This window comes from Lepidothrix coronata, unplaced genomic scaffold (genome assembly GCF_001604755.1).
Source record: "Lepidothrix coronata isolate B3197 unplaced genomic scaffold, Lepidothrix_coronata-1.0 Scaffold131, whole genome shotgun sequence".
Taxonomy (NCBI): domain Eukaryota; kingdom Metazoa; phylum Chordata; class Aves; order Passeriformes; family Pipridae; genus Lepidothrix; species Lepidothrix coronata.
Genome location: NW_016690311.1, coordinates 1,555,649 through 1,568,574, shown reverse-complemented (window position 1 = coordinate 1,568,574; position 12,926 = coordinate 1,555,649). Strand labels below are relative to the sequence as shown.

The 12,926-nt window shown below is 45.2% G+C and overlaps 1 protein-coding gene across 7 annotated transcripts in view; it reads left to right on the top strand.

The window, feature by feature from the left end:
• ADAMTS9 (ADAM metallopeptidase with thrombospondin type 1 motif 9) overlaps window positions 1-12,926 on the top strand; it is an 82,580-nt gene that overhangs the window by 19,124 nt on the left and 50,530 nt on the right. For 6 of the 7 annotated variants that reach the window (XR_001876736.1, XM_017826897.1, XM_017826895.1 and 3 more), the window contains 6 exons: window positions 235-381; window positions 1,257-1,398; window positions 1,612-1,719; window positions 6,295-6,440; window positions 12,318-12,499; window positions 12,604-12,740. Coding sequence is in view for 6 of the 7 variants with exons in the window: in XM_017826897.1 (XP_017682386.1) it covers window positions 235-381; window positions 1,257-1,398; window positions 1,612-1,719; window positions 6,295-6,440; window positions 12,318-12,499; window positions 12,604-12,740 (862 nt within the window). In the remaining variant the exon portion in view is untranslated. The remainder of the gene's footprint in view (window positions 1-234; window positions 382-1,256; window positions 1,399-1,611; window positions 1,720-6,294; window positions 6,441-12,317; window positions 12,500-12,603; window positions 12,741-12,926) is intronic. The other variant, XM_017826896.1, reaches the window with a different exon arrangement.

Here is a 12,926-nt window from a genome sequence, read left to right as displayed (position 1 = left end):
ACAGTTTTTTGCACATGAGTGCTGGGAACCCTGTTTAAGCAATGTTTGTTGACACTTGTGAATATGTGCATATTAATACTTTTATTTTGTAATATCTGTCAGCAGCATATCTAGGAAAAATTCTTGGGTTTGCTTGCATTTAGTTCACAGTGTTGCTCTTGCTATGCTGAATACTTGACATACTTAAGAGTCACTCTTAAGTGACTCTACTTTTCTCTGCTCTTTTTCTCTTAGTTTTAACATGCCACACGATGACAATCTGAAATGCAAGGAAGATGGGGGTAAAAATCAACAGCACGTCATGGCACCAACACTGAATTTCTACACCAATCCCTGGATGTGGTCAAAATGCAGTAGGAAATACATCACTGAATTTCTGGAGTAAGGCCTTGCATATGCATGTGTTGGGCTGTTTTTACATGTGCATGTGTCCCATGGAGTTCTTCAGTAATTCTGAAGTCCTAGAGTGCAGCATTTAGAGGAAATCAGAGGGATTTGTGTGTGCACACATCCTTTACATAGAGCAGGAATGCACCCCTGGCATCCAGTCCCTGCCGGTTCAGCCTCTTGATAGGCTGGCAAGGACCGGCCTCTCGATGGGGAAGAATAAGTCTTCCCACATGGATATTGCTTTTATGGACTGTGTGTGCCCCTCAAACCTGAAGAGTGACTTTTCCAAGCCCCGTGGCCCAGATACGGAGCTGTGTTTTAGAAGGCAGATTGAATCTGCCTTTCTGCTCCACAGGTCAAGATAAAGCCCTGGCACTAATCCATGGTGGGAACACCGTTCCAGGAGCCCACGGGTCAGTTTGATGCATAGTGATCACCTATTTTGCCGTGATGTCTTCTTCCTGTGTGTGCTGATGTGGAACAGAACAAGAGCCACAATGGTGTTTTGGCAAATCCAGGAGCTCAGTCCCTTGGGCAGTTCTGCTAATCAATGATTTTTCTTTCTGAATTCTTTATAAAAATGTACCAGTGCTTGCTCGGCAACTAAATGCAGGTTGTGCACATTCAGAAATGCTTTTGCCAGGGTAGCTGACTGTGCTGTGGTGGATGGTTGCTGTCACAGCACGGGGGTGGTGGTGGATGAGTAACATACCCTCCTGTGCTTGAGTTTGCAGTAGCTCTTGTAGTGCTTGTTAAATATGGCAAATGTGGTGTGCAGCTGCCCTAAGGCTAATTTGGGCAAATACCAATGGGATTTAATCTTATTGCCTCCTGTTTTAACACCATTTTTCTGATTTGTGTTGTAGCACTGGTTATGGAGAGTGTTTGCTTGATGAACCTTCATCAAGAACTTACACATTGCCTCAGCAGCTCCCGGGGCTGATTTATGATGTCAACAAACAATGTGAGTTAATTTTTGGACCCGGATCTCAAGTGTGCCCCTATATGGTAAGTGAAATTTTGCACCTTTTTTTTTCCTGCTTTTGCCAGAGCAAAATAAGGTCTCTTGGGGTTGGATGAATGGCAGGCTCACAATCCATCAACTTACTGTCAAGCTTGTGAGTTAGTGATAAATCCTAGGGGGATAATTTCATAAAGAATCATCTATCTGGTAAGGCCTGTGGCTCATACTTAATACTTTGATCTTTTCAATCATTTAAGCAGATGCAGTGTCGACGACTTTGGTGTATCAACGTCGATGGTGCTCACAAGGGATGTCGAACCCAGCACACGCCTTGGGCCGATGGGACAGAATGTGAGCCTGGAAAGGTCTGTAGTGCCTGGTGGTTTGTGCCTCGTAGCTGTATTTCCTAGGGCTCAGCTAAGCATATCAGTCAAAATCATCCTATCCCAGAGCCAGCTGTGTGGGGTACAGCCCTGACTGCAAGGGTGGAAGCCCAAAGCAGCTCCGTGTGTTTTAAGCCTGTTGTGCCTGGATCATCTCTAGCCCAGATAATGTGATTAAAATTGACTGCTTGGCATAACACTGTTTAAAGCAGGTATTCCTTCTGGAGTGCTTATCTTTTTAAATTAATGCCCTTGAGTGAACTTTTGAGCAAAACTTTTGCAAAGCTTCCCTAAGCTTTTGTTAGAAATCTGCTATGTGATGTGAGCAATTAGTAATTTTGTGTAACATAAACTTGTCAGCTGGCTTCTCATCTTGACAACTTCAGAGTAAAATATAGAATTGGTTGACATTTTCTGTATGGAACATTTTTGGCAGTAATTCATAGAAACTTTTGATTTCCATGTGCAATGTTAATTTCCAGCTAGCATTGTGGTTTTTAGAGTAAGTATTTAATTTTTAGTTGTTCAGATCTGGAGAAAAGTAGTTAGATGATTTTCCTTTTTCTTTTATTGAAATGCTGAAGCTTTTGAATAAAAATGCTAACTGGTTCTCATCATTTGTGTCTGAACAAAACTATTCTCCATCTGGTTCTAGTAAAAATAGTGTGATGTTATTCTACATGGTACAGCTTAAAATTTTACTTTTCTGGCTCTTAAAATCAACAACAATAATAATAATATTAATAAGTTTTCTTTAGAAAGAGTCAAAGTTTTAAATCATAGTCTTTCATATATATTTTAATAAAAATTCTGGATGCTATTTTAGATATAATTTTCCATACAGACTCTTTGGTAATTAATCTTGTGTTGCATGCATCTGAAAACTTGATTGTTCAATGACACTTGACTGATTTCCTTCAGGACAATGAGCATCATGGATCAATTTGCCTTTCTTTCTTAGGGAAAAGTGCAGTCAACATGTTTGTTTTTATTGTTGAGAATGCACATTAGAGATGTGGTTGGAATCTCTAATGTTTTTGTGTGAAATCCCCCCTGTTTTGAGGCACAGGATAAAGCTTAGTTATCTGTGGAGTCCCTGTGACTTGAGACTTTGTGTCCTCAATTTCTCTGTTGGTGAGCTTGGGGTCTGCTCACCGCTGGAAGGTCAGAAATTACTATTTTCTTGAAATTCCAAAAATCTGGGCTGCAATTTTCTTCCAACAAACCTGCAGTTACCCTTGGATGTGACCAGAGTGATGTGCAAACAACTGCAATCGAGCAGATTAGCACTCCCTCAGTTACCCCATGTCATGCAAGAGGCACTGTCCAGCTGCATGGCTCTTAATAAAAAGACCGTGTGAGCAAAAACATTTCAGCCCACAAATTTAGACAATTTGACAAGTTTAGACAAATTAGACAAGTGTGACCTGAACTTCTCAGCTGAGAGCAGATGGGCTCTTAAGAAAAGCTAATGCAGCCTACTTGTGTTCAGGCATTTGAATGTGTTCTCACAAAAGGGCTTTACAGAGTAATTCTTGTATCTGTGTGTTGGTCTAATTCAATGTTAAAGTTTGGATCATCATAAACTCTCTCCTCTTTGGTGTTTACTTGGGCTTGTAAAGTGCTGAGGTGCGAGTCCAGAGTTCTTTTCCTAGGAATAAATTGCTATTTTGGTACTCTGCTGTGGCCAGGAGCCCCATCAAACTGGTGCTTGCTGACTAATGCCTCAAGTCTGCATGTTTAAAGCCTGTGATGTATGGGTTGGCAGATGGAGAAAATACCATGCCATTTTTTATGGAGATATCTTTGGAAATGAGGGAGCCTGAATAGCTAAAAAAATCTAGCTAAAACTACTGGGATGTAGATTTAACCGGGCTCTAAATTTACTCCTAAATCAAGGACACTAAAACAACACAAGAGTATTAACTTACACATATTTTGCATGTGAGAACACTGAATTTGGTTTTGCTAAATCAAGCCATAAGCCCAGCTCAGAGTTTGGCTTTGCTGGGCGAGCACCATGGGGTGGTTTTACCATTTCACAGCACCAGCTCATTGTTGGGTGGAGATAAATCACTGAAAGAAAATAAAGGGGGTTGTAAATTTGGGCCTTTCTCTCTCTCTTGTGGTTTTCAGGGCTGTTTAGAGAATGATAGCAGAAGAGTAGAGAGGAATAGTAATCGTTTGTGTCTCCTGCCGTATGGCAGCAGGTAGCGTATCTGTTATGCATGCATGGAGCTTCACAGCCCTTGTCTGCCCCCTGCTACTCTATTCAGCCAGTCAGCCCAAGGATGGGAGCTGGATTTGGTGAATTATCTGGGACTCCAGTGGCAAGACAAAGGAAAGGAAAGTCTGTTGTAGTGTCTCCCATCCCTGCCAGTGCTCTCCTGCTCAGCTGTGTGTCTTAAGATATTTTGAATTTGCTCCAGACAAAACCCCTTTTATTCTCTTCATTCTGTGATCTTTAAGCTCATAGGAAAGAGAATCCTGGCAAGCTTTTTAGTTTTTCTGTTGTATCTCAACATAGAAATTATTTTTAAAATGCGAAAGGCACAGAGGTTGCGCAGCCAGACTGTTCACAGTGTGGTTCCAAGAAACACCATTGCGTTTCCATAAGCTAATCTTGCTGTTTATTTAAAACAGCTGCTCTTTTCCCCACCTTTGAATTGCCATCACCTCCAACCCCCCAGTTTTTAATAAAATCAACGGATGCAGGTGATTTCCTGGTTAATTCTCAACCATGGGATGGGAAACATATAGGTCATGTCACGGTCTGTTAGCTGTGTTCATTCACTAGTTAGCTATTCAGTCGTCTTCTCTGGGTCAGTGGTGCCAAGCATGACTCTGGTTATATATTGAGCTGTGAGCATCAACGTTGCTGTGAGAAGTTCTCCTCTGGGACAGCTCTGTTGGGTTGGTGTCATGTATTTTTGTACTTTGATGATAGTTGTGGGACCTCTTTGTCCTTGTACAGGGCTGGCCTAGGGGTCCCCAGCCTTCAGGTTTTCAACCTCTAGTGCCAGGAGGAGTTGTGCATCATAAGGGTTTGTCCTGCAGCAAAGAAAGGTATTGCAGCTGATTTTATTGCTGTCCTTTACTGTAGCTGATGGTTTTTAGCCAGTTTTTTGTCTGGGGAATCAAATCTTCAGATGGAAGCAAATCTAAGGCATGTTGCAGCCCAAAGACCATGCTCGTCTCTGAGAAAACATCACATGTAGGACTCAAGCTATGAGTTCTTCAGGTGTCCTGCAAACCAGGCCTGTGGGCAAATGCACCCAGGATCAGCTTTCTTCATCAGCAAAGCAATGCAACAGGTCGGCCATCGTGGCAAAAGGTGTTCAGTGTGCTGCAGAGCTGGTGTCCTGTTGTATGCACAGCCCTGTGACAGCTTGCTTTTGCTCTGTTTTCCTAAACAGCTTTATCTAAAGTGGCTCATAAGGATGTCCAAAAAAGGGGCATGAGCTCATGGTGTGTCGTGACACAACCTTGTGCTATTAGTGAAAGGGCTGGAAAAACACTGTACATCAGTAAATTTGACCCTGTTGCCATAAAGATCATAAGGTGTTTCCCTGCTTGATGCAGCAAAATATTGCAAGGGAATATTTTAATGATGCTCTACCTATATTCTTCTCTAAGTCTGTAGCCTCTTCTAATCTGTGAGCAATCAGCAATGTTTGGGCTTCCTATAATTGCAAAGATTTAGGTATCTGCATGTCTCTGTGTTTAAATCCACTTTAGTGAGCACTGTTCAGTGAGAGGGAAGTCCTGCTCTCACGGGTCTTGGGGACATTTTTCCATCCACTCTGGGGGGGCTGGAAGGTGACTCTCCCCTAGAGCTCACCTCTCCAGAAGTCTGTGTAGTCAATCTAGCAAACATACCCCAAAGGACACAATTTATACCATGAGAACAGGACAAGGGCTTGCCATGATGACTTTATGCAGTTTTCCAAACAGAAGAGAACAAGAGTCATAGCTAAAATACAGAAGGGTAGACCAGGTCTTGGCAAGTCCCATGTTATGACTGAGTGAAAAAAAAAAAAGACTTTGGATTGAGGAATTTGTTTTTCTATTTTAATTGCCTTTTAGATTTGGAAGTTTCCTTTCCTGCTTTGGATAGCTGTGGGGAGGTTTGAGGTTTCCCTGGTGTTTTGTCCTCATTGCCTGTCTCCTCCCCTGACACGGCACAGTTCCTGCAGCTCTCCAGGAAATCAGATAAGCAGCTTTTTGAAAAGCCAGTGCCATGAGCTTTGCCGTGCTGTTCAGCACCAGTAAACAGGGAATATTCAGTGGTTGCTGTTGTCCTCAGTCTTCATCCCATAAATCATTCCATGGACTCAGCACCTTGCCTTCACTTTGCCATTTAAGGGTGCAGAGAAACTAAAATACGGGGGTGACAGAAAAGATACATAGAGAAGTTCAGCTTTATTTGATTGCAAAATCATTGTGTGTGGCTGGGAAATGAGCGAGCCTGAGTCGTCGCCCGGGCTGGGGGCTGTTGGTCGGCTCATGGTGCAAAAGCAACGCAAACCCACCTTTCCCATGTTTCCCTGCACACAGCACTGCCGGTTTGGGATGTGTGTGCCCAAAGAGCGAGAGGCACCGGTGATAGACGGAGCATGGGGGACATGGAGCCCTTTTGGGACCTGCTCGAGGACCTGCGGTGGCGGCATAAAGACGGCGATACGAGAGTGCAACAGGCCCGAGTAAGTGCACGGAGGGGAAGTGCCAGTGGGTGAAATGGGGAAAAGCAGCTGGGCTGCCCAAATGGGCTGAAATCCCCTTTTGGTCTGTCCCCAACCCTTGTGTGCCCTAGGGACAGGTGACTCTGCTCTGGGCATGGGTGGCTTTTCCTGGCATGGATAAGCTTGGATGGGAACCAAGGAGGAGCCGGGCACAGGTTTGGTTTGTGGGCAAAGTGCTCTAAAAGGCATCCATTCAACAGTGAGCTAAGGAAAAATCTAATACCTCTGCATGGGTTTATTGCCTCCTGTATTCCTGTGGAGGCACAGCTGGGATCCCACTTCCAGAGGTGTTTTTCTTCCACCAAAGTTGTGATTTAGAAAGGAGGGAGAAAAGAAGGAGCCATGTTTTTATCCTTTTTCATCATTTTATCCCTGCTTTGACTGCTTTTGCAGCTGTTCCTGCCGGCTTTTATACAGTTTTCTACCATTTTACTCCTGCTTTGACTGGTTTTGCAGCTTTTGGCTCCTTTTGCATCTGATCCTTTATACAGTTACATTTCAGCTGGTGCAGACTAGCCAAACCTCAGCAGAAATCTGTGCCCCATTAAAAAGTGACCCTCAAAAATGTTTGCTGTCAGCCTGGAATGCAAAATCCTGCACTCTTTGAAATGGCAGGGAGTTTTGCCGTGGGCTTCAAGTAGACAAATATGTGGCTGACGAAATATTAGTAATAGCTTGAGCAACTGGTATGAAAACAGCCTGTTTACATAAATTGTGAATTGTGCTGGTTTCTGTTGAACTACCTTCTTTCAGAAGAAGGGGTGGTGGGCAGGAGGCTTTCTGGGCTCTTGTTTGGGACTGAGACAGAGAGTAGAGGGGTCTGCAGGGCTGGTTGCACTGAAGGGTCTTGAAAAGATTGAGCAGGCTGACTCCTCTTTCTCATCATTGGTGTTGGATGGCTTGCTGCCAAGGAAGTTGCCATTAGGGATGTACCAGTGACAGTTTCATCACTGCTAATGGGAGAAGGGAGAGAGATTGTAGCTGTGACACCAGTGGTGTAGTGACAGGAGAGGCTGCTCAGCACGGCTGGGCAAGTGTCGAAAGAGTAGGGTCAAAGCTTAGGGAGTAGGACACCAGCACATTAATTAAAACGATGCTAAGAAACACACAAGTGCAAAGGGATTCTCCTCTGGCTGTGTTGAGTCAGCACATGCCATATGGTCTTCCAGTAGCCACAGAGAGACAAAAATAAAGTATCTTTCCATGATCAAAAATAGCTCTGCTGCCGAAACTTGGATGCTGTCAGTGAGATGTATTCCCATCTTACGAAGGGGCATCTGTTTGGACTGATAGCTTTTTGTGATAGAAAATCTCCTTTATCCTGAAGGCTAGCCGAGGGATTTTAAATTCCATCTTCTCTCATAGCTTGTGTTTTGTCTCTTGGTGCTTTGGGAGGCGTATTGCTTTGGCTGGGATTTGCAAGAGCATCTAAATACACTCGGCACCAACCTGCCCGAGAAATCCTCTGTGCTTATTGTTGATAGTGGTTCTTTCCAGGCCCCTTTTCATGAGCCATGTGCTGGGCATGGCCTCTCTTCTCCAACTCCTCTCAAGGTATCCACAAGGAGTCGTCTGCCCCAGCACCATCCACACAACTTTACACTGGCTGTTGTTTTGTGCCTGTAATTTGACATCACAGTGTGAGCTCCCACCATCCGTGTCGTCATGGGACTGCTGAGACAATTCAAATGGATGAGACTCCTGGGTGCTCTCTCACCTCACTTGCTTTTCAAAGTATTTCAAATATATACAGAATTTCTCCTCTGTTGTAGAAGGCAGCAAACCCAACCCAGAAAGCTCATTTAAGGTCTGAAATAGTTCTCAGTAAATCTTTTATATTCAAAGATGGTTTAGCTTTTTAAAGCTTTTTCTGTTCACAGGGATCTGGAGTCGGATCTTGCATCCAGTAAAATCTGGCATTGAAAATGACACCCATTCCCACTGTAGTGCAGAAAGTAAGGCTACAGCTTCTGTCTCTGTAAAGTGCTCTGACACCTACCTGGATGAATATCTTGCAGGGATGCAGGAAGAGCTATAAGCCTCTGGAATGGCAGCAGACTGTGTTTTGACATACACTGAAGGAATGTATTCACTAACCAGACCAGACCCTTCCCACTGCGTTTGGCCACTTGGGAATTCAAGGCTGGCTGGTAGACAAAGCCTATGGCTGCAGTGTGTCGTTGTTAGAGGGTTCATGGTGTAAGCCCTGGTTTCAACAGAAAGACATAGCTGCAGAATTATGGGAAAGGATATATTTGATAAGGTGTCATTACCAGGAGCCCTGTTTTCAGGAATGGCTCTCTGGATGGGGGAGTGTTATCTCTGGATGTGAGTCAGATCACATTTGCATTTTAGTCCATCACAAAAGTATCCACCTGTGCTGAAAGCTGTCTCAACACATCTATAGATGACTGTGCTGGCCACTGGCAGCACACCAACCAATTCCCAGTCCCAGGGCTTCCCAGGATATCTCAGACTAACCTGTGCACACTAGAGCTTCACAGATTTTTCTGCAGTCATGCACAGGTACATGGTACATGTACAGGACAGGTACATGGGCAGATGAACACACATGCCCTGCAGTTAAAATTCTCCAGGGGCCTTTCGTTGTGGCTGCCTGTGCTCCCAGGCAGAGGTGCCACCCATGGGGGTGAGCAAGTGCAAAGCAGCCCCAAAACAGCACTTCTTGGAGGGGTGCCTGTACCTGGTGCTCCTGGACTCCTGGGAGTTGGGTGCTGCCACAAGGTCTGCAAGTGAAAATATTCAAAGTTAGTGATTGCAGGTGATGCACTAAACATCACATGTTTAAGACCTGTTGGGGTGGGAGTGGGGATGAGACCCCACCATTCCCTGGGCCTAAGAGTTTCTGGGCTACTGGGAGGAGTGCAGTGAGGCTGGAGTGTGTGCAGCAGCTTGTAAGGGAGTGATACTGGATTGAAAGTAGACAAGGAGATTTCTATGCATGTGCTGCTTTCCCTTCTGTCTCTGTGGTACATTGTTGTTTATCCATAAAATATTACGTAGAGGGAAGTATGCAGTATTTCTTTGTGACACTGAAAATCAATGTCACATAAGGCTGACTTATTTTTCAGGTTCAGCTCTTTCTGTTGCCTCAGACACTGTGAAAAGCAGTGTTGGTTTAAAAACACCCTAAAACTGTCAGGGTGGTTTGGAGCAGTTTTGAAATGTCAGAAGTGTGAGTGTGCTTCGACTCCCAGCTCTGTCTGAGGGGAGATTCAATGCCACAGTTATGACGCTGACAGTTTGCAACACAATGGCAAGTTTTAGCATCCTTCAGTTCATGGTGTGTCAATGTTATCTCAATCTCAGGGGTCATGTCTAGAGAAGAGGAAACTAAAATCTTTGGATTTTGTTAGACATGCCCTTTAAAAAAGAAAATGCTCCTTCAAGTTCTTCATAACTAACTTAGTATTTAAAAGTTTCATTTTAATTAAATTGATTTATATTGGAAGCAATGTGGTTACCATAACAATGTTGTAACTGCAACTTTTTTTAAAGAAATGCCGTCTTAGAGGTTTGTGCAACTTAGAGCCTCTGTCAAACTGCAACAGTTCTGCTGTGGTTTAAATGCTTTCGAAATGAAAATGAATCCCCATGGATGACATGGACTCACCAAGGTCTAGAGTGTGCTGCTGCCACAGCTAAGTTTCCCTAAGTGCTGTGTAGTGAGATTGTTGAGATGTCCCTTTGTAGCTGGAGGTAGCTAATGTGCCTGCATGGGAGTAGTCTACAGGTTGGGCTCTGGGAATAGTCCCTGGGATAGCTTCCAGTGGTGGGAAAACCCCAGTAATTACAGGGACCGCTGCACTGCGTTAGCTCTGGAGTGGTCCCAGGTGTAATCAAGTTATTTCAAGTTGTGTGACACAACAAGGTGGAGAATAGACTAAATCAGTAGAAACCAGGCTTTGACTTGCTCCACTAGGAACTGGTGTAAAATCAGTATGTAATTAGAAATCTGCACTGGGCACTGTGTGGTTGCTTGGGCTTTTTATCACGGGCACTTGCTTTAATTGGAAGCATCATAAACCTTTGCAAATGGCACACATTTCATTTCCAGGTGGCACATGAGAGCTGCCCTCGGAGCAGGTAGAGCTGATGTTACCAGCTATTGCTCCAGGCTGTGCCTGAAGACAAATCATACCCCTTGGCATTTGGGATAGGACTGGAAGGGTCTGCACCACAGCAGTGTGGATCTCAGCAAGGAGAGGATGCTGGCAGGAAAAATCCCACGTTTGTAGCTGGTAGTTCTCATCATCTCATCTGGAGCCGCTTAAGGAGGCAACTCCTGCCAAATGAGTGAGCATCCCTAGTGTGGTGCTAATGGAGAGGTGGGAAGTCTGCCTGCCTTTCCCTGCTTTGCAGGCAATCTTTCAGCAAGGGCAAGCTGTTCTGTGCCTCTGTCTCCCCATTTGTTTCACAGGAACTCTGCTCCTTGAGTCACAAAGAGTTTTCAAGCATAAGAGTGAAGAATTGTTATTTTGGGGAGAAAAGGCACTGCCGGGCTTCCTAGGTGGTGGATGTGTAGAGATGCTAAAAAATTCTGTTCAACTGTAGGAACTTGTTGTTTCACTGTGTGTAGAGGCCATCTTGCACGTGCAGGGGGGTGCTGTCCCTTTTGTTAGAGGTGCTGGCTGCATGCAAAGTGGAGAGCTCACAGTGAGCATCTCCCTGCTAAGGGCAGGGGTAGTTCCCGTTTATCACTCGTTCATTTGCATCTTGAAGGGTCTCCAAGTGTGCAAAACAGCTTCCCTCCTGAGGGGGCTCCAAGGGAAGATGCACTCTGACAGCATCCCTGGGGCACTGATGGGTGTCTTGTCCCAAAGTAAGGCAGAGCTGATCCTGAGGAACAGCCTTGGAAGGCAGGAGGTGTGGGTGCCAGGATAGCAGAGCCCAGTGAGTTGCTCTTCTAATCTGCACTTCTTGCTAGCGCTGGCACTCGTTTTGTTTGGGGATGGGTAGAAGATGTAGGTTTGGTGGTTATTTTGATGTGCAACTCACTCCTGCACCACTGCTGACAGCAGCTGGAATGGTAGAGGCTTTTTCAGTCCCCAGAGTGATCTGTTTTCTGGCAAAGGCTCCGTCTGCATATGAGGACAAAAATAGTTTTATGACTACAGCCCTGAATCTGGGAGTCAGGAAATTCAAAATGACAGTTTCTCCTAGGCTTATCCACTGGCTTTTATGTGGCTTGGATGGTATCTCTCTCCCCAGTTTATACCACTGTCATCCTGCTATAAAATGGAGGTAAAGTATTTATTGGCCATGTTTGGTGCTTTCTGGAATACATGGAGATAAAATTGTTTTGAAGTGTCCAACATTACCATTTCGAACATTTGGGGCTAGAAGTCCTGAAGGACTAAGTGCTGCCTGGCCTTTCAGCCTCTGCAGGGAAGGAAGCCCTTTCTTCTTTCTCATGTGGTATTTAGTTATTTGCAAACCACTAGATCAGATGCAAACTGAGCCATCAAATTCATAGGACCGAAGGGGTTGTGGAAGTATGGTGCTGGACAGAATCCCTTGGTGTGACAGTAAATCCTCAGATGAGGAGGAAGATGTTGCTCTTCATCTCTAGCTTCTCTCACTATGTTGTCATTCAGCAGAAAGCAATTACTCCCTTTTTCATCCCTTTTTAGCGTCACATATACGGCCTCTTTTTGTTAGACACCTGCATAACATTTCCTGCTTGTCAGCCTAGGCTAATAATTAAAGGTATGCACTGAGACAGAGCCCGCAAAATGGTGTTGCAAATCCTGACTGTGTTGAGCAGGTGCAGAACTGCAATTTCATCTCATGTCTAGCCTGATCTTGTCTCTGCAGGCCCAAAAATGGTGGGAAATACTGTGTGGGTCGCCGCATGAAGTTTAAATCCTGCAACACCGAACCGTGCTCAAAGCTGAAGAAGGATTTCCGGGATGAGCAGTGTGCTGACTTCGACGGGAAGCACTTTAACATCAACGGGCTGCCCACGAACGTGCGCTGGGTTCCCAAATACAGCGGCAGTAAGTGGCCGGGGTGGGGATACAGATCCTGCCTCCTGCATCGCCACCTCGGGGTGATGACGTTCAGATAACATGCTTCTGGTTTTCCTCCCTCCCACGCCCAGTCTTGATGAAGGATCGGTGCAAGTTGTTCTGCCGGGTGGCGGGAAACACGGCGTATTACCAGCTGCGGGACCGCGTCATCGACGGGACACCCTGCGGCCCCGACACCAACGACATCTGCGTGCAGGGCCTCTGCCGGGTAATTATCTCCCACCCTCTTCAGCAAAGGGGAATTGCAGTTTTGCGTGGCAGGGTGGCACTTCTGCACTGTGCTCCACGCAGTTCTTGGCGTGTCCTCTTTGCCCGTGGGCTGCCAACATTGTCACCAGGCTCTGCCAGCCCCAGCTGGTCTGAAACTTGTGCCAACCACCAGATTTGCAGAAGA